Source organism: Electrophorus electricus, chromosome 12, assembly GCF_013358815.1.
Source record: "Electrophorus electricus isolate fEleEle1 chromosome 12, fEleEle1.pri, whole genome shotgun sequence".
In the NCBI taxonomy this organism is placed as follows: Eukaryota; Metazoa; Chordata; class Actinopteri; order Gymnotiformes; family Gymnotidae; genus Electrophorus; species Electrophorus electricus.
The window spans coordinates 16,333,965-16,354,649 of record NC_049546.1 but is presented as its reverse complement, the minus strand read 5'-3'; the positions used below and the strand labels follow the sequence as shown (position 1 = coordinate 16,354,649).

The 20,685-nt window shown below is 52.8% G+C and overlaps 1 protein-coding gene across 1 annotated transcript in view; it reads right to left on the bottom strand.

Annotated features, from left to right (window-relative positions):
* The window catches only part of tenm2 (teneurin transmembrane protein 2), a 156,099-nt gene extending 137,984 nt beyond the window's left edge, over nucleotides 1-18,115 (bottom strand). The window contains exons 1-2 of the mRNA XM_035532332.1: nucleotides 17,884-18,115; nucleotides 4,631-4,906 (exon numbers count right to left, since the gene is read on the bottom strand). Coding sequence (XP_035388225.1) covers nucleotides 4,631-4,906; nucleotides 17,884-18,115 — 508 coding nt within the window. The remainder of the gene's footprint in view (nucleotides 1-4,630; nucleotides 4,907-17,883) is intronic.
* Between the last annotated feature and the right edge of the window lie 2,570 nt (nucleotides 18,116-20,685).

Here is a 20,685-nt window from a genome sequence, read left to right as displayed (position 1 = left end):
AAAACAAACTCCCCCGAGGAGAATATCAATACCCGTGCCATTCGTATGTCTCGGGGATGACTCCGGCTCATTTTGTAGTTAACGACTTGAGCGCGTCTGCTCCCTTCCGAGCGCGAGCGTCCGGGGCAGCGGGGCCTTGCGGGGCTTCCGCCCGCCGTCAGCTCGCAAAGGCTGGCAGGAGACCGGAGAGGTCGGGCCGCGTGGCATGCCCGGGCGGTCGCCCAAATATCCCGGGCTAAACGTGTCAACGGGGACGGACCCGCTATCTCCGTGGTGCCGATCGCCCTTCACCCCGCCGGCCCCTCTTTGCGTGACTCAATGCGACCTTTTGTGAAACTTGCAAATAGCTTTCAGACATGAATTCTCAAAGCTCGCAGCCAGTGAGGATACGGGGCATAGTTAAATCTCCAATCAAGCACATGGTGGGGGGGGGGGGGTGTCTCTAGGTTCCTTGCCGCTGACATCTGAATGAGTGCGGGGTGTCGAGTGGCATCGTCGAGGCATGGAGTGAGTATCACGTGAGTATCTGAACATGTGAAGCTCGTCGAGCTCCTGTCTACATCCATTGGTGAACAACAGGGAAACTGCTTGTGAATAACATAAACGAGACAAGCTACCATCGCTGCACACTGGCATACGTACGAGGCCACGTGCCTTTAACGTGTTCCGGATTACGTTTGAAGAAAGCTATGGTGATGTGAGAAGGTAGAGCCTAAGCGTGTGTGTGTGTGTGTGTGTGTGTGTGTGTGGGAGAAACAGAACACATGGCACCTTTAATGAATACTCCAGAGACATGAGAGTGGGGAGCCTGACACTGTCACTCAGGGTTGTCAGCAGGGGAAAAAAAAAGTTGCTCCACAGGGATTCACCTCAAATTCTTACACACACACACACACACACACACACGAACGAGCTGTTGCTTGTAGCTACATCATTGCTAAAACGAACACATCCTATTTCTGCTGAAACCTTCTCAGCTTCTCATCTCCGATGTCCCTCCGTTGTGCCACTGTTCCACTACTCTGCGTTCAGACTTACCCTATTAACTCTATTAACTCTATTAACTCTACAGTCACAGACTAACATGACCAGACAAATGAGGACTATTTGCTGAGGTCTTGTACAAAAGATATCAAATGCACCCTCAGATCTGATCAATAGAAACGTGGTGCTTGGGGTGGGGTGGGGGGTGTGTATTCCAAGTATTCCAGACACAGGGAGGGAGCGGTAAAATCCCCCTTCCCGGCGCCGCCCGCATCTGATTGGGTTGTTCTCAGCCCGGTTCGGAAAACGAACTTGTTTTCCGAGAAAATTCCCAAAGCAGCGTGTGAGCATCACTGCAATCACGTGCATTAATGTAATCCCATGTCTCTTTCATGGGATTATTTTCCATGAATGTGACGAGGTGGTTGGGAAATGAGGGGGCATCACGGCAGTAACAGAGGGTCTCGCAGTGACTCTCCCATTGACTCCCCGTCAATTTGCCAGTTTGTTTGTTTCGCGTAAAACCTCATTTCTCATATTTTCCTGTTGTTCATTTCACATAAAACCGGAGTACGGCTTTAATCAGTGGTGCATCAGGAAACAACGCTCCCTCACAGTCGTTTTGCATCATTACACACAGAAATGGGAGAGATAAGCGCAAACCAGGCTGTGGCAACGCATGTTTTGCTGAGAAAAAAAGGTCTTCTTTTTAGATAAATAAATAAATAATCACATGCAAACAAACAGCAAGTCCGAGTCCCCGGCAAAGCTTCTTAAATGCTTAGTGGAGCAGAGCTGTGCGACAGACATGAATAATCCGGCCGACCAAAGCTCTCTGCTCCAGCCTCGGCGGGGTGTGAGGCTGGTGATGCTGGCCGGTGTTGTTTACTGTACACGACGCGCGACGGCGGCGATTGGCAGGCACGCAGGCAGCCAGAGGCGCGTGTGGGGATCATATCTGGCTGGCGTACAGACGCCTATACAAACAGACAAGCACGGCAGTAGCGGAGCGGCAGCGCCAGACGGGTCGACCGGTCCATGGATGAGCAGGCTGGAGGGGGTGGGGGTGGGTTGGGGATGGTGTCGTAGGTCGGATGCGCGCCCCGGCGTCGTCGAAGGCGCGGCGCCAGGTGGAGAAGGCGTGGCAACGGCTGGAGCCCCTCGCGGGCCGAGGGCGGCCTGGTGAGATCGGTTTGCTCACCGGACCGAGAGAGGAGGAGCGGGCCCTTAATCAATCACTCCGTGGCTGGCAGCTGGGTGTGTGTGTGTGTGTGTGTGTGTGTGTGTGTGGGGTGATGAGGAGGATAAGAACACAGAGCCACCATACCGGCTGCCTAATTACACCACTGCCCGGATATGGGGTGTCATTCCCAAACTCCACCCCCACACCCCGCCATCCCACCGTCTCCTGTTTCACCAGACAACATAAAAGGCGGGGAGGTGCTCAGAGAGAAACCGGTGAAGGGTATCGTCGATAAACAGGCAGGAGTCTGAAAAGGAGTTGGTTTCATCCTCTGCTAACGGTAACACACTCTTTAATTTGTTATTGACTCGTCCGTCTCCCTTAGAGCAGGCTGGAGCCGTTCCAGGGGCCATATTGCACACGGGGCTGCTTTTTTTGGGTTGTTTTTCTTTTTTTTTTTGCGCTGGGCTTTTGTTTCCAGAGACATATATGTATCTGAGCCCGAACAAATTCTTCTTGATTAAAATCAAAGAGCATATTTGGAGAAACATCGATAGCCAGGCTTCATTGGACTGAAATCAGATGCACGCTTTGCTGACATTCCGAATGGCTGCGGGAAAAGGATTCCTATTCCATTATAAGGAGCTTAATTGAGAATAAACACCACATACACACAGGCACACACAAAAAAAACCAGATGGTGGTATTCTTATATCAGGAACTTTGGTGGGCTTCTGTGTGTACTGATCAGAGATCTATCTCTGGACCACAGTTCTGAAATGACGTTTCTTGCGATGGCTTCAAAGCCGTCTCGCAGTCACAGGGAGTGTTTAGCAAAGCGGGGGAAAGAGAGATAATGGATGGAAATTTTTCACTTGACCCCTTCCGCGCTCCCGTATCCCGAGGCCTCTCTGAATGACAGGCATCGCTCAAAATGACTGGCAGTGCAGACAGATCCATAATGAGGCGATTGGTGGGGGGGGGGTGATGGAGTGAGCGAAAGCGAGGGGCTTCTCGGGCGGAGAAAAGAGACGTATAACAGATGAGAGGGAGAGATGGAGCTGTCCGTGACTCTGAAAACAAAGGTGGGAATTTTACTTCCTATCGTGAATATATTCCGCCTCTTTGAGAAACTGTCTGACCAAAGAGGATTTCCAAACTCGGTAATGTTTTTAGTGTTCCTATTTTTAGCCAACTTCCCTGGCTCTTCAGCTAGCTCACTAAAGCCTGAGCACTCTACTTCAAAACCCGTTCTTTTGGGCTCGTACTACGTTATTCACATATAAACAACGGGTACAGTTTAGAGAAGTGTATAATGTTGCTAACCTCCTTGAATTGTGGCCTTGGCAGGCAAAAAAATAGGATCTTTTTTTCTTTCTCTAACCGACTGTGCCATCTGCAACGCAAACAAATGCTGCGCCCGCAATACAGCATGAAAGGCGGGAACGTCATTTTGGTAAATTCGCTGTATAGAATCCAATACCTATCGAGACTGGTAAACCAGTGTAAATCCATGCTTTCCAGAAAGCTGGTATCTGTGGTGACCAGCACATCCCAGTTGCTGTGGCGGAGAACTGGGAACAATGCTAACAAACCGCGGTTGGGAGATTAGCGTGACAATTAGCCGAGAAGCAATTATCATCTGGCGAGATGAAAGCAACTTCTCTTCCAAGGTGTTTCTTTATGTGTTCAATAGCTGTTGCCGAGTTTGATAAATTGTCAGCGCGGGTTTTTTCCTGACGCTGGAGTTCACAGCTGATGGAGCTACTTCGGGGCTGCTACAGTCGCACCAGAACGCCGCTAATTAGCTTGGGGGGGCAACAGGGGAGAGTGTGTGTGTGTGTGTGTGTGTGTGTGTGTCTGGGGGGGGGCGTCTTTTCATTAACCTTCGTTTGACACCTTCTGCAATCCATGCGTGGTTTGTGACGGCACAGAATTAACGAGGAAGTGCCGAATGCTGGGGAAACAGCCAGAGGAGGAGACAGAAGCAAGCAGGACAGCCCTGATGGGAGGAGCCGGGTGTATCCACGCCCCCTGCTGTTGGCCCCGCCCGCCTCGGCCTTCGGGTTGGGCCGTGCCCTCGTCACAAAGAAAAAATGGCACATGCTTTCCGTTTGGCAGCGCCACTGCACGTAAGCAGTCAGGTGGGGCTTGATGTCATCTGGGCGTCGCACCAAGACATCGCATGCTACGATGCTGCTGCCCTTTCCAGCGGAAGTTCAGACCGACAGATAGATCGGCGGAACTTTTATATTTAAGGAACACTGCAGCACACACGGAGCTTCGGGCTTATTCCTTTAGTTTTGTCCTCGGCTGACTTCTCAAAGTTGTCCGAGAGCCAAACTCGGATGGACCAACATACGGCATGCGCAGATTCTCGGACAGTCCCGCGCACCTCCTCCCTGCTTGTAGGGCTGTGCGCCCCCCCACCCCCTCTGCCCCGCCCCCTGCCCCGCCCCTTACCTGACTCCTCGTCGGACTTGTTGTCGTTCTCCGAGTCGGTGAGGGTCAGGGCGGAGTTCTCGCGGCTGGAGAGGCCGGAGCTCCGGCGGGACTTGACGCCGCGTGTTCCCCACAGCCCCATGGCTTGCTCCGGGGAGATGGAGCCCTCGGGGTCCGAGTCGGCGTCGGAGCCCGCGCTCGGGGGGTAGCCGCGGTGCAACAGGCCCAGGTCTGGGCAGTACGTGGCCGGGTGCGGGGTGGTCTCGCAGATCCCCAGCTCCGCCAGGGCAAAGTTCCCTACGGGGACAGAGGACGAGCAGACAGAGGACGACCTGCTGAGTATTCGCGCCCACCTGCGAGGACTTCCCTCTTATCTCAGGGACACAGTGAACCTGTAGAATGATCTAACCCAAATTAAGGCTAAGGTACTTGACTAGTAATCAGAAGGTTGCCAGTTCAAGTCCCACCACTGCCAGGTTGCCACTGTTGGGCCCCTGAGCAAGTCCGTTAACCCTCAATTGCTCAAGTTGTGATTAGCCATAATTGTAAGTCGCTTTGGATAAAAGTGTCAGCTAAATGCCGTAAATGTAGCTACGGTTTTACCCCAGCAGATTCACGTTGCTTAGCACTGTAATCTTACTCAAACTACCCCAAAATATTCCTCTTAAGCATGTCATCTGCCCTCTGGCTTAACAAATAGTCAGACCTGTCCCACCATGCTGTAGGTGGCTACCGCGAGTCTTTTCTTGTCTAAATCTTCTTCGCACTCCTTTACGGTTTTGATAACAATGTTTTCGCTTTTCATTTGATACAGTAGATTATCCGTAAGAACATAATGCACTTTCTGCTGCATAAACAGACAGCTCTATCGCGACCCTGAGGCGGGGAATTCTGCGAAGCTTGACAACGTCTGCTGAAACAATATTCGTGACAAACGCTGGAATTTGCGCTGCAGAGCTGAGTTTGATGGCGTCTTCCCCCCCGCTCCCTGGGCTTCCTGGGTGCTGCGTCCGCGGTCACCGAGCTTAAGAAACAGGAAGGCCTTCAGTACGTCCTGCAGAGCCGAGCATGCAGAGGGCCGAGGGTTTGAGTCAGTGAGGTCAGACCGGGCTATGGTGGGGTGAGTACAGAACAGGGTGACCTGCAGATGGGCCTAACGGGCCTACGGCATCCTGAAGTGTATACCTGCCATGAGCCTCACACGCACACACACACACACACACACACACACATACACACACACACACACACACACACACACACACACACACTGCATGCAAATGCATACACACACTGTCACACACATACCCACAACACATGCATGCACATGCACACGCATAACCATAAACACACATGCATATACACTAATGCATATGACTCTCTCTCTCTCTCTCTCTCTCTCTCTCTCTCTCTCTCTCTCACAGACACACACACAGACACACACACACACACACACCAACTGACCTACCGTGCCTTGCATTTCCAAACAGTCGCTCTACACCCAGCTCCCATCCCCAGATAAATATACTGTATACCATCACCCAGATTAAAACGCATCAAACTAAATCAATAAACACAATGGAGGCCCAATTATAGTCAAGCCAAGGGAAAAGCAATTATGGGGAAAAAAAAGGATTCTCGACTGCTTTCCTCTGTGTCGTAATTAAAAGCGCATTGTGAACGTAATCCCTCACTATCACCTACAACAGAAGGCGGAGTCTCGGCCGTTAACAGCGTTCAGTACGTACGTGCCAGCAAGGATTATATTGCTCGCAGTCACACACTTGCTTGGACACGTAACAAGATCTGGATACTGTTTGAAAATGTATTGAAGGGAAAAAAAAAACATCAATAAACTAATTCCAGTGGTGTTAAGTAAATAAAAAGATGGGAGAGAGAGAGAGAGAGAGAGAGAGAGAGAGCCCATGGACTCGGTGATGGCGAGTCGATGCGGCGGTGAGCTACGCGTTACATGCGCTAACTGCTGTTTGTGTTGGGCTGAACCGCGGCGGGTAGAGAGTTAGCACACCGCCCTGCTGGCAGAATCTGTAGGCCTGGCACACGCAAGGCTGTGCGTGGGCTTAGAAAGCGCGGAGCCCCTTTTAGGAGCCTCGCTGTCCGGATCGTAACCTCACTCCGCGTTTGCCAGAGACGGCTGGCGCTTGCTTCCTCTGTGTTCCTGTATACTTTGGAGTCCTGCTCTCTCCGAAATGGCCTCTGCTGGTTGGAAGAACAAAGGGGGGTGTGTGTGTGTGTGTGTGTGTGTGTGTGTGTGTGTCTGTGTGTCAGAGAGAACAGGTGTGTCTGCTGCTTAAAAAGGTGCCATGACAACCATTCTGCACACCTCTTATGAAATTAAGGGATTCATGACTGTCATATGCCAAGATATCGGCCTTAATCTACAGGATTAAATACAGTACATCTGCTCCAGTCTGTCTGAAATTATATTTGCCTCTATATTTTAATAGTATTAACAAACACACACACACACACACACACACACACACACTTTTTAGTTGATTTTGGCCTTCGGTCAGCCCGAAAGATGCTTAGTCCGTGGAGACAGAACATTGTCAGTTAACCAAGAACTAAACCAAGGTTGAATTCTTATGCTGCAACTAACGAAGAGGACACAAAAGGATTTTTGCATTATAATAAAATCAATCCGGTCCCCCTCGGACAGAGAGAAAACTGGGCTTTCCAATGGGAAGGTGTTGCCAACAGAGCCAGCCACCGAAGTGAAACGTTTCTGCCAATAAGTGGTGTGGAAGGCCAGGCCCGAGGAGAGTGGGCACACTGGAGACAAGACCGTAGTCCTACGCGCTCGGAAAGGCGGTCCTGGCAGGTTATTTTTAAGCCTGCACCACAGATACGCAGCCGAGGACGTCAAGTTGGAGAGGTTTTTAAAAGGCAGCCGCGAGACTCTGTTAAAAAACAGATGTTGGGACAGTCGGACTGGATGGCTTACGCCAGCCATGACTCTGCCGTGACTCTGCCGTGACTCTGCCCTCCGGGCGGTATTCTTTTAAGGCCGAGTTCATAAAATATGAAGGAACTGAAATCTCTGCTTGCTTTTGAAATGAGAAGGCCTCCTTGATATCGCCTCCGACTCAACAATTTCCAGTCGAACTTCCTCCAAGATTGACTTGATAATTTCCTCGTATTCAGCAAGAAAAAAGGGGGAAAAAAAAACCCCATCAACATAACAAATTGCTGATTCTCTGGTGAGTATGGGAGCCTAATGTACGGAGTTCTGCAAATCGCTAAGTACCAGAATCACCTAGTTCCCTCTTCATGTTTATAAATTTGCCAAGAAGCCGGAGGGGAGTTCGCACAGACGCAGCAGGGAGTCGCTTCTGAAGCAGGGTGAAGCGGGTTATATTAACAGGGTGAAGCGGGTTATATTAACAGGGTGAAGCGAGGTTATAGTAACAGGATGAAGTGGGGTTATAGTAACAGACCAAAGCGGGGTTATAGTAACAGACCAAAGCGGGGTTATAGTAACAGGATGAAGTGGGGTTATAGTAACAGACCAAAGTGGGGTTATAGTAATAGACCAAAGCGGGGTTATAGTAACAGACAAAAGTGGGGTTATAGTAACAGGATGAAGTGGGGTTATAGTAACAGACCAAAGCGGGGATATAGTAACAGACCAAAGTGGGGTTATAGTAACAGGATGAAGTGGGGTTATAGTAACAGACCAAAGTGGGGTTATAGTAATAGACCAAAGCGGGGTTATAGTAACAGACCAAAGTGGGGTTATAGTAACAGGATGAAGTGGGGTTATAGTAACAGACCAAAGCGGGGTTATAGTAACAGACCAAAGCGGGGTTATAGTAACAGACCAAAGTGGGGTTATAGTAACAGGATGAAGTGGGGTTATAGTAACAGACCAAAGTGGGGTTATAGTAATAGACCAAAGCAGGGTTATAGTAACAGACCAAAGTGGGGTTATAGTAACAGGATGAAGTGGGGTTATAGTAACAGACCAAAGCGGGGTTATAGTAACAGACCAAAGCGGGGTTATAGTAACAGGATGAAGTGGGGTTATAGTAACAGACCAAAGTGGGGTTATAGTAACAGACCAAAGTGGGGTTATAGTAACAGACCAAAGCGGGGTTATAGTAACAGACCAAAGTGGGGTTATAGTAACAGACCAAAGTGGGGTTATAGTAACAGACCAAAGTGGGGTTATAGTAACAGGCCAAAGCGGGGTTATAGTAACAGACCAAAGTGGGGTTATAGTAACAGACCAAAGTGGGGTTATAGTAACAGGATGAAGTGGGGTTATAGTAATAGACCAAAGCGGGGTTATAGTAACAGGATGAAGTGGGGTTATAGTAACAGACCAAAGTGAGGTTATAGTAACAGGATGAAGTGGGGTTATAGTAACAGACCAAAGTGGGGTTATAGTAACAGACCAAAGTGGGGTTATAGTAACAGGCCAAAGCGGGGTTATAGTAACAGACCAAAGTGGGGTTATAGTAACAGACCAAAGTGGGGTTATAGTAACAGGATGAAGTGGGGTTATAGTAATAGACCAAAGCGGGGTTATAGTAACAGGATGAAGTGGGGTTATAGTAACAGACCAAAGTGAGGTTATAGTAACAGGATGAAGCGGGGTCATAGTAACAGACCAAAGCGGGGTTATAGTAACAGACCAAAGCGGGGTTATAGTAACAGACCAAAGTGGGGTTATAGTAACAGACCAAAGCGGGGTTATAGTAACAGACCAAAGTGGGGTTATAGTAACAGGCCAGAGGTGATCTGACACCCCACCCCAACCCATCAGACCACCCACCCCATCGCACACCACCCTCCAATCCGTTCCGAGCGGGCTGGAAACCACGTGTGCCACAGGTGCCGGCTTCTCCGCGGTTAAAGAGTTAAAGAGCGTGAGCTGGCCGTGGAGGAGGGCGGAGCGCCGGGCATCTCGTCCCGTCTCTGATCAGGACAGCCTGAGGCTCGGCTGCGTCCGCCTTTTATCGATTTTTAGTTATTTTCTCAAAGGCGTTCTACCCTTCGATGCCGCCGCATTCCGCTCAGCGGGGCGGCAGAACCGGTGGCTGTTGCCTCGTTCCTGTTGGAAATGGCGGGGGAGGCGATTTGGCTGTCTGTTCCACCTGCCTGCTCCACCTGAGACAGGCTCGATGGGCGGGGGCGGGGGCGGGTGGAGGGGTGGCGCACCACCGTCGGCTCTCGGGGAGCCTGGAGGATCCAGGAGGATGAGTTTGAGGGGTGGCTGATGACGGCAAATTAAAAAGAGTGGCGGGAAACCCTTGACGTAATTGAGTAAACAGCGATAAGGACCCACGGGGGAGCGTGGTGATGGGGGGGAGCATGGCTCTCTGCTGGAGACACGTTGCCACATTCGGAAGTGGAGTAGACAGGATAGAGAGGGAGAGACAGAGAGAGAGAGAGAGAGAGAGAGAGAGAGAGAAAAACATTTGGCGATGATAAAGGTTTTATTAAATGAGAGAGGTAACAAAAGATAAAGACAGCACGCATTAACCACTGGGATGACCATACCATATCCTCACGTGTCGTGGGAGGCGGTTGTATTTGTCTACAGGTAATAATTAGATAAGTTAGAGTTAGGGGCTGGTGGGACCATCCCCTCCGAGGAGGCGTGGTTATCTACCGGACGCCGTGGCCACCTCGTTAGGAATATCTGACCCTTTCAGTCGCTCTCAGGCCGGACGGCAGACTTTAACCCACACGGCGGACGGCTCGGACAGGCTCAGGGAGACGGCTGGCGCCGATACTGGTAAACACACAGTAATTGGCCAGTGAAACGGGAAAAGTGCTGTCAGGAATGAGGCCCGTCCAAACGGATTCCTTTCATCTCCCTCCTCCCTCTCCTTTTTTGTTCTCGGAAAGTTTCGGAGTTCGCGTTGGCTCTTGTTTGTCTTCTCGGACAAACCGGAACGTAACCCAGATTGGGAAAAAAAAAAACCAAACACCCCACCTCCTGCCTAAAAGAACTTTAGAACAGAAACTGGATTACCAGTATCTGACTCTAATATCCAGACGGCACCGAGAGAGATAACCTAATAAATAATAACGCCAGTACCGCAGCCTCTGCTGAAGTCGTGTTCGCTTGGATTAATTTCTTTCGAAGGAGCGTGAGCACATGCTGAGGTAATATTCCCGCTCTGCTCAGCCTTGAAGCCCATATGAGCCCACTGCACGCTCTAGGGGGTGAAAATTGCCCCTCACTCATTATGTTTCATCAGTCTTTTAAAAGACCCGTTTAAGAAGCTTGAGAGACGGGGACTGATCGGTCAACGGAGCCGGCCGGAACGGCACCCGCCGGCGGGGGAACGGAGCTGCCGACAACCCTACAGGCTGCCGCCGCCGGGCCCGCGACGCCTGACGATGTCTGCGTTCCTCTCGCCCCGCCGGCCCCGTGGGAGCCCGAGGGTGACCCAGGAACCGACCGATCTCGGGGGCTGTGGAAACGTCTCATTAGATACCTTTTCCCCCTTCCCCGGAACTTTCATCTCTTTCGGAACAAAACTTTCCTGAATAAATGGAGCGCTGAGCGTTAATATAATGGGTATGACCTTCATCGAAGGCGGCGTGGTGAGAACATATGCTCGTTTTTAAGCGCCCGGGAAGGCGGGAGAGGGAGCGCAACAACAGCAGTGCCAAGCCAGGGCGTCCCTGGAGCACTCCATCAGGATGACCGTAGAAGCCAGCAGCTCCCTGCGGCAGTGGCGGTATTCCCAGATGCCCTGCTGGGATTTGAACCTGTGCCCCGGTGCGAAGCCCGTATCTGCAGCCACAAGCCCCCTTCCTCCCCTGCCCGTTAAAACACAGAAAGGCACAGCGAGCCTGCGGAATCCTGTGGAAAGGCTGAGAGTACCGCGGCGGCGGATCCCAGATAATGCGGGAAATGGGGGGGGGGGTTGGGAGTTAACGCGGATGATGCAACGCGTTGTACACGGGGGGGGGGGTGGGGGGGCGACGGGTGTGCAGGGGATCGTGCGAGAGGAGGAGACGGCCCCTGCTCTCTTAGCACGAACGCTCTCGACGCAGGCGAGCAGGTGAACGAGAGCAGAGCGGTGTTTCGGCTCCGTGCCGCAGCAGGGACGGAACTTCTGAGCGCAAAGCAGACCGCCGCAGGTCTACTGGACGCGGAGGGGCTGGAGAGGGGATACAGATGCGGACAAACGCGGCGACCGTCTCTCCGGCCGAGCCGAGAGTGACCGATCGACTTTAGTCAGGTAATGGCAGAGCAGTGATGGAAAGAGTCGCTAATGAACGGCTGTGATGTATGTGGATCCCAGAGGACTTAACAACGCCCAGCTCTGTTGAGCATGCACGTGGAGAGGCTAGACACAATTTTGCTCAGCTGTTTCAGGTATAAAGTGTCTTATCCAGCCAAGCACACGTACCAATTTAACGTCGCGTTCCTGGCGTATCCAGAGCCTGCTCCAAATTGAAAGTGAAATTGCGGTTGAAAAGCAGGTTGTTGTGATGTTATTCAACAGGAACTTGGCGTACCTAATTGGAGGAGGGGAAAAAAAAGTCCAAAACAACTGGTACAAAAATTAAGGCAACTGGGGGCTAAATCGGGGGGAAAAACTGGATGAAAAAGTTTGGGTGAGATGAGAGAAGAAAGCAGAGGAAGGACATGGACCAAGGTCAAGCTTCAGAGCTTCCCACCATGACATGATGCTGTGAGGGGGATTGTGGGATTGTGGTTCTATTAATGAAATTACACAGCTGGCTCCATGTCTTGTTGGATCTCCACACAGGCCTGATGCCTTCCCTAGAGCTTCGGCTCAAGGAGCCATTACACACACACACACACACACACACACACACACACACACACACACACACACAAATAGCCATAAACATGCACACATACACAATACACAATAAGCAGCAAGTCGCCATCAACCTTTCATCTAAGAAATTTACAGTGTCGATCTCTCTTGGCAGCTTGTTAATGCAAAGCTCTGCAATTACATCGCCGTGGAGACCCTGACTGGGTTCTCCATCACTTTCCCCCTGAGAGTTCCAGCTGCGTTTGATGGAAATGCGGATTCCCTGATTCGCCCTTATTGACGGGTGAACAGGCGTCAATTGAGCCCTGATGTTCATGGGGCATTATCCCCTCATGCCGTGGACCGGAACCGATAACGGCTCGATTGTGCTTTGCATCCCGTCTAGCTGAAGTCGGAGGTGAAGGCTGCAGATCATCATCCTCTCGCCTCCCTCCCATCACGGCGGGGCAGTGGGTGGCGTGTTGGCGGACTCGCGGGTGCAGGGGGTGTTAATTGCGAGGGTTAACACGCCTGGGCACGGGGCCCGGTCTGATTTTCGCCCCCCCCCCGGTACCGAGATACACGGCACGTCATTAGAACTCCCATTAGAGCCAGGGCACAAGAGCAAAGTGAGCGCTCCCGAAAAGGGCCTGCCATCGCCGCTGGCCGCCAGCCGCCAGCCGCGCCGGCCCGGGGCCACTCGACACCTTTTAATTGGGCCTCCGAAATAGATCTGACCCCGTGTGGAATCGCGGCACCTCCGAAATACCGCCTGACGCCACCTGGTATTTACATAAATATCACACCTCCTGCTGGAAGGGGCGAGACGGCTATCGCGGATCGGCTTAAAGAGCAGGAGGCTACAAGATGGATCGAGAAGATCGAAAGCTGAAGCGCGAGTTGGATCACTGCAACGATGTTTATTTTTATCGGGGGGGGCTGGTACGTGATTGCAAGGTTTGAGGCTTGGTACTTGTGAACAGCTTGATGGCTGGCAAGGTGACTTGTGAAGATAACCTGAACATCAACAACCATTTGCTATTGGGCTGCAAGTTTAATGTGCGCGCGTTACTTATTAAATGTGTTACAATGGAGAAAACCATATAGAAATATCTATTTATCATGAGTACTTTGGGTGTTTATTGGTTTGTTTTAAACTGGTAACAGAGGACATCGCCTGCCTCTTATTACTGCCGTGAGGGCCCGCGCAATGACCCGCGAGTCTCCAGGCGCTCGTGCTAAGGAGGCCACTATTTTAGGACGGAGCCTGGATTTGACGGAGTATTAAATACCGTGCGCTCAGCAGCCCTTTGCGGTAATTGAGCCCAAGGGCGAGTTCCTTCAAACGGGCCTCACGCTCGCTGCCAGTCACCCGGCCCGCGCGGTAACAAACGGTTTTAATCAGATTAATCAGTTCCACAGGACGAGAAAACAGCGGCCGGGGACGTATAGAGAGCAGCACGCGTAATTGTGCGGGGAGTCTCACGCTCGGCGCCGCGGTGGGGGGGGGGGCGGCGCACGTCCAATCAGCACGTCGGAAGCGTCAGACGACCCCGGAGTGACCCGTGAGCCTCCGAGTGCCCTCTGTTGCTGCGTCTGTTATAAACAGCACCTCCAGCAGCCCAGGTAAGCTTGGACGCTGGTGGATCGAGGCTAATTCCGGGCGCTAGCAGAGGAATTCGCCGTCTCGGTTTCCGGTAGCCGACCAATATGGCGCACGTCTTTTGGACGGATTAACTGGGAGCGGCAGCCGTCAGAGGAAGCGGAAGACTGCCGCACCGCACCCAAGTACCGACGGGCAAAGCGCCACGGCCGTGAGCTGGGACCGGCTTTCAGCTGTCACCTACTTCGACTCGAGGAAAGGGCTTCTGGGTGTTTTGGAGTGTTGACTCAGCTAGGGGCACAAAAGAAATAGGATGGGATGAAGCGAGAGCGCGGGAGAGACAGTGGAAGGGAGAAAGATAGACTCAGGTGGAGCGCATTTAATCTCTGTGTCATTTATTTTTAATAACCACCAGCTCCTCTGTTCTCTCTTTGATCTGCGGCTGCCCGGATTTATTGCTGCGCGCAAACATAGCACAGAATCAACAAAATAAAATAATGAATGAAACATGTGGCTTGACAGCTAATTCCGCATCAAAACGCAGACCGCGATGGGGATGCGCAGGGCGTGAGGGACGCAGACGCGGATCAGAGGGGGGAGCTAAGCGAAGTCAGGCACAGGGTCCGTAACGGGGCGCTGGGCGGTCCGGTACCGGGTTTCCATCAAGCGCTGGAGCGCACGTCGGTGCTGGCACCGGTTTCAGGAGACTAGCGGAGCGTTTGCAAACGGTCCTCTGGCGATCCGTGGCCCGCGCCCCAAACCAAACAGCAGCCCGACTGTGCAGCTCCCGGAGCTCGTGGCAGCCATCCCAACCCTGAGAGTTCGGAGCTGTGAAAGTTAGCCGAGAGCAGGAGGGCCCGTCCCCTCCCCACTCGATTCTGAATCTAACACGTCCAAATCAGCGAACGGGAGGCCAGGTCAATATTCACCCGAGTGCGGAATAACAGGAAGTCACGCTGTCAGGTTTTTTGGGTTTTTTCCTTTCCAAGTGGCTTTTTGGTTTTAGGCAAGCCGGCATCTGAGTCATGTAATAGACTGCTGAGCAAGGAAACTGAACTTAATGTGCAGTAGGAGGCAGTGGGGCGAGAACCAGATTGACTGTATGGAGTCAAATGAGCGCTAAATTATTTAGGGAAAAAAAAGGAACGAACACGGAATTATATATATTTTCGAGCCCTTAAAAGTTGGAGAGAGTAATGTTGCTCTTCGGAGAGTAATCAGGGATGTGGACGGGAAGGAGAAGAAAGAGAGGATGGATCGGCTGGAAGGCCAAGAGGATGGGGATCTCGCATACGGTCTCCCGTGGCAACACTTCCCACGGCGACATCTGCGGTGGCTCGGCATCCGGGTCGTCGGAGGAGGAGGAGGAGGACGGACGGATCGCTCTGGCAGCCTTTAACCCCTCGCCCACCCGGCCGTCTGGGATTTCGGCTCCGGCACACCCGCGATGGCCCAGGGGTGTCAGGGAAGGGAGCGGGGCTAAGGGAGGTACGGAGGACCGCAGTCTCTCGTCACGTTCCCCCCGGGCGGGTCCATCCTCTCTGGGGGATTTCGACTCCGATCGATGGCATTGAAACCGAAATCCATCCCAGAGGTGAGGATGGATGTGGGCCGAGGAGGCAGGGGCTCGATGACCTATTCACGCCGCCGCCGCCGATCATTAATGTCCGCTGCATTAGGGCACGCGCCATGTAATCAGGACGCGCTGGCGTCGTTCCCCTCCGTCTGTCTCCGGAGCGTCGCGTCCCGGTGGCCTTCCCTCGCACTGCAGGGACTCTGGAAGGGATTAGGCCTAACAGAGGCTCATTCCCGACTGGAGGAGGAGATAGCGGCCCTTTCGGAGCGACACCTCGGACAAAACGCAGGTGCTGGCATCAGAGAGCGGAGGCAGACGCTGTTTCTGTGCACCTTTTATGTTTAAAAGTCCCCCCCCACACACACACACACACACACACCTTGTAGCAACTCTCTCTTTTATTATTTGGCGTTAACCGAATGGTTAAGCCCTGTGGGAAAAGCAATCATCTTTCACCCATATTAATGTGGATTAAAATGTCGCGCTACTCGAGTACAGTTCAGGCTCCACTCTGCCGCTCGCCCGGTCACGCGCTCGGTGACGGGCGGGCGGCTCGAGGCGAGGATCCGCATGCGTGATGGGTGAGCGCTGATCGGGAGTATGGAGTACGCCCTGATGCGTCCGGACCGGCGGGAACGCTGACTCGAAGGTGCCGGCGGTAACCGGAGACTCCAGGCGGAAGGTCTGCTGCTTCCGCAAGCACGCGCAAGCGCGGATCCCGGGGATTAGCAGCTAAAGTAACTCCCCCGGTAGCAGATTACAGGATCAGCGAGGGATACCTACTGTGGGTATGCGTTTTACACCTTCGCTACACGACGCACAGGCGCGGGCCATTCCGGCCGCTGGGATGTCACGGGGCGTGTCACAGGGCACGCCTCCTCTAAACAGACGTACCCAGAGAGGACGACGGCAGAAAACGATGGTCTTAAATTATGTACCACAATGTTAGTAATGTAACCCCATCAGTCTCTACTTCAAACCTTCCACATCAGCTCTGATTAAATTTTCACAAACAGCTTGTTTTTAAACACAAATTTAACCATTAACAAATAACATAAACTGCATGTTAAAGGAGATGTTTTATTTTTATCATTTTTAGGATATACTGTATATTATCCCCAATAAATAAAAAAAATGTAAATTCCAACACAGACAGAATCAGCAGACCTGACTACGCATTACTCCATATTAAAAACAAAGAGAGAAGGCTGGTGTGGCAATATTTAAACGCTTTTAGATAACCCGGTCTATAACGGGCGCAAATGGCATTTAAATAGCCATTACTTCTACCCAAACACAAATATCTTCACACTTCAGCAATTTGCAATAATATACTGTAACGTGACTCCACCCCGCTATTGGGAGAGAAAACACTGGCTGTGGAGCAGGTGCTAAAAATAGCACGAGAGGTGCGGGAGCGAAGACAGGAGACAAAAAGGCACAGAAGACACGCGGCGGAGCAGACCAACGGCTAAGGGATGTGCAGTGTGTATGCCGAATGCATCTGTACTCGTGTGTGTATGCGTGTGTGCTTGTGCATGAGGGTGTGTGTGTGCATGAGGGTGTGTGTGTGTGTGTGTGTGTGTGTGTGTGTGCATGAGGGTGTGTGTGTGTGTGTGTGTGTGCGTGCACGTGGGCTTGTGCATGAGGGTGTGTGTGTGTGTGTGTGTGTGTGTGTGTGTGTGTGTGTGTGTGTGTGTGTGTGTGCATGAGGGTGTATGTGTGTGTGTGTGTGTGTGTGTGCATGAGGGTGTGTGTGTGTGTGTGTGTGTGTGTGCGTGCACGTGGGCTTGTGCATGAGGGGGTGTGTGTGTGTGTGTGTGTGTGCGTGCATGTGGGCTTGTGCATGAGGGTGTGTGTGTATGTGTGTGTGTGTGTGTGTGTGTGTATGTGTGTGTGTGTGTGTGTGTGTGTGTGTGTGTGTGTGTGTGTATTTGTGCTTTTGTGCTTGTGCATGTATGTGTGTGAGCACATCTATGCCTGCATTTGCCTCTACATGTGCATGCGTGTGTGTGTGTGTGTGTGCATGAGGGGGTGTGTGTGTGTGCAGGTGTGTGTGTGTGTGTGTGTGCATGAGGGTGTGTGTGTGTGTGCAGGTGTGTGTGTGTGTGTGTGTGCATGAGGGTGTGTGTGTGTGCGTGTGTGTGTGCATGAGGGTGTGTGTGTGTGCGTGTGTGTGTGCATGAGGGTGTGTGTGTGTGCATGAGGGTGTGTGTGTGTGTGTGTGTGTGTGTGTGTGTGTGTGTGTGTGTGTGTGCGCACGTAGGTGTGTGTGTGTGTGCGCGCGTGTGTGTCCGTGCTGGACCGGCGAGCTCACCCCCTCCTTGCCGAGAGAACTCGTCCAACTCGTGGTGCACCAGCTCGGCCACGCAGCCTCCGTAGTTCAGGCGGCCATCGTGGTCGAAGGCCTTGAGTGTCTCGCTGGAGCTGTAGCTCTTCTGCGTGGGCACGCGGGCCTCGTCGGCATCCGGTGCGGGCGCGGCGAACTGCAGCTCGGCGGCGTGCCGGCTGCGGCTCAGCGACCGCTGCCGCCGCTCCTTGGGGTCCATGGCCGCCGCCGGCGGGCGGCGCCGAGCGCTAGTGGAGGCGAACGTCTTGGCGGGGCGTCTGGATCGCTCACCTGCGGGCGGAGGAGGGGCAGGTGAGGGGCAGGTGCAGGAAAATGAGTTGCGGGCATTGTGAGTCTCTCCCTCATTATCGTAAACAGAATGAGCGGCGCTCCCTCCGAGGCCTGGCCCAGGACACTCACGTGCGGCACTGAAAACAGAATGGCGGGCCTGGCCCGGCCTGGAACACCCCCCACCTACCAATCATCCCCTTGCCCCCTGGTGCTACGCCGGGGCCCGTGTACACCCACAGAACCTCAGTAAGGCGCAGTCATGCCCTGTCACCGCCGCGGGCTGTCAGCCTCGCGCACGCCACAAGCGGATGCTGGCCGACGTTAATTGGATAGTGATTAAAAGCGGCGGCAGAGCTGGAGGCCGTGGCCGTCAGACTGACAGCTCGCTGGAGCACCTCCACCCTCCTCCAACCCCGCTGCTCCCTGACCCCAGGCACGTGCGCACACGCAGAGCAAACTCTCCTCGCCCTGGACCCGCTCGGCAGGGCGGGGGGTCCGAGCCCAGATCGGAACTGCGTTCCCTAATGGAAACTGGCTGGAGGAACAATGGAAGGGGAACCAATAGCACGGGGCTCGGGTTACGCCGAGCGCTCGAACACAAAACCCCCGCCGCCCTGCGTCAACATGTCCGGACAAGCGGCCAGCGGTTGGGGCTCCTTCCCGTGACAGACAGCTATGCGACTTGCTCCTTTCCGTAGCAAGGGCCCTGAGCAAGGCCCTTAACCCTCAGTTGCTCAAGTTACTCAGTCATAATTGTAAATCGCTTTGGATAAAAGCGTCAGCTAAATGTCATAAATGTCTCCAAATCAGAGGCAAAGACCTCGAGGAGGTCGCGACCGGCTGTCCCGCTTGGTGATGACTTGCAGAGACGAGGAACGGGGGGCGCCATCTGACAGAACGCAGCAGCTGATGCCTTTAATCCCTTAAAAGAATACTCCAAGGTCAGTTTGAGGGTTGCTGGCATTGCCGGTTGATTAACTGCTAGCGTTAATGTGTAAATGATGTCATTAAGGAACGAAATGCGGAATTTGCCTCTAATACCTATTCGGCACAAACATATACGCCGCGTTGCATGCAAAGTGGTAAAGGAAGTAAGAAAATGTGGCTGAGTTCTGCAACGGGCCGGCTTGACCGTTAGTGCCTGTCCTCAAATCCACAACTGTTTGCCCTTCTCGAGTCCGGACTCCATCCCAGTACGTTTTGACCCACTTCTCCTCCTATTAGACTCGCCAGTAAGCACTGCGCTCGGGGGGTCGCGGTGCCGGTGGAGAGCCACGAGGCGTTTAAAAAAAAACCCCCAAAAAACACTGTTCCCACTGCGGGGAGCGGGGTGGGCGGGTGCAGGGCCGGAGGGGGCGGGGTTAGGGAGGGGCCAGGGCTGTTGATGTGGGATGTTAGGGAGGGGGAACCTGTTGGCAGCGCAATTATTCCACAATTCATTCCAGGCAGAGGGAGAGGGAGGAGAGAGGGGTCTGGGGGGGGGGGGGCGTGGTCCTGTCTGCCAAGCCCCGCCTCCTCTGCACGCATCCGATGCAGCCGAGGAGGGAGGGAGGAGACGAGGGGAGGGAAGGCGGAATTCAGGACAGGAGATCAATCACGGAGCGCCCGTGCCGGGGAACGCTGCAAGGTTAATGATAACTGGCTCTCGCACGCACGCACGCACCCACCCGTTCACGCGTACGCTTGCGCGCACTCACTCTTGCACGTATATGCCACATCATCACCTCCCACACCTGCTGGTCACACGCGTCACGGCGCCCGACGGCACACACCCACGAACGGCACCCTGCAGAATATGCGCACCAGCCGCGACCTTCTCGCAAGATTACAAAAAACACACCCAGTGCACATTCCCAAGAGCGTAGGTGTTGATCATGAAATCACAGCAAAGCGGAAGGCGTGATTGGAAAATGAAAGGAGGATTATATGTTTTTTAAAAATTGCGCTGCAAAAAAAAATTGGCACGGCAGGGAGTTCTGCTCGAAACCAACTGTGTTTGAGACTTTCAGGCCAAGATCGCACTGTTTGTCCCGAACTTACAGGTCATTTACACGAGGAAACACCCTGGCAAAGGTGCCCAGACCACTGTGGACAGGCAGGAAACTAATAAATCTCTGTCCTACGTCCTGCGGAGATCTTTCCATGAATCATTTGTGGTGACTGGGCATCATTTGCAGTGACCAGTCAAATTAAATCTAAACAGAGCGACACGTAATACACAGATAGAGACCACGGTCAGGTGATCGAGTCTCAGCCTCTGAGTTTGGCGCTCCGAATGACCTCCTAACATCACCTCCAATCAGGACGGCTCAAAAAACATCCATTACCTGAGTCATCTAATTTAATAACTGCCAAATAAACAAACCACAAAGGCCTCCGTGACTTCGGGCAAATCGGCACATAAAAGCGGGGAAAAAAATACCTTTTATTTAGACCTGAGCACACGTGCATATGGGCCCAGGTAAGGCGTATTCTTCTAAATCAGAGCTCCACACAGTA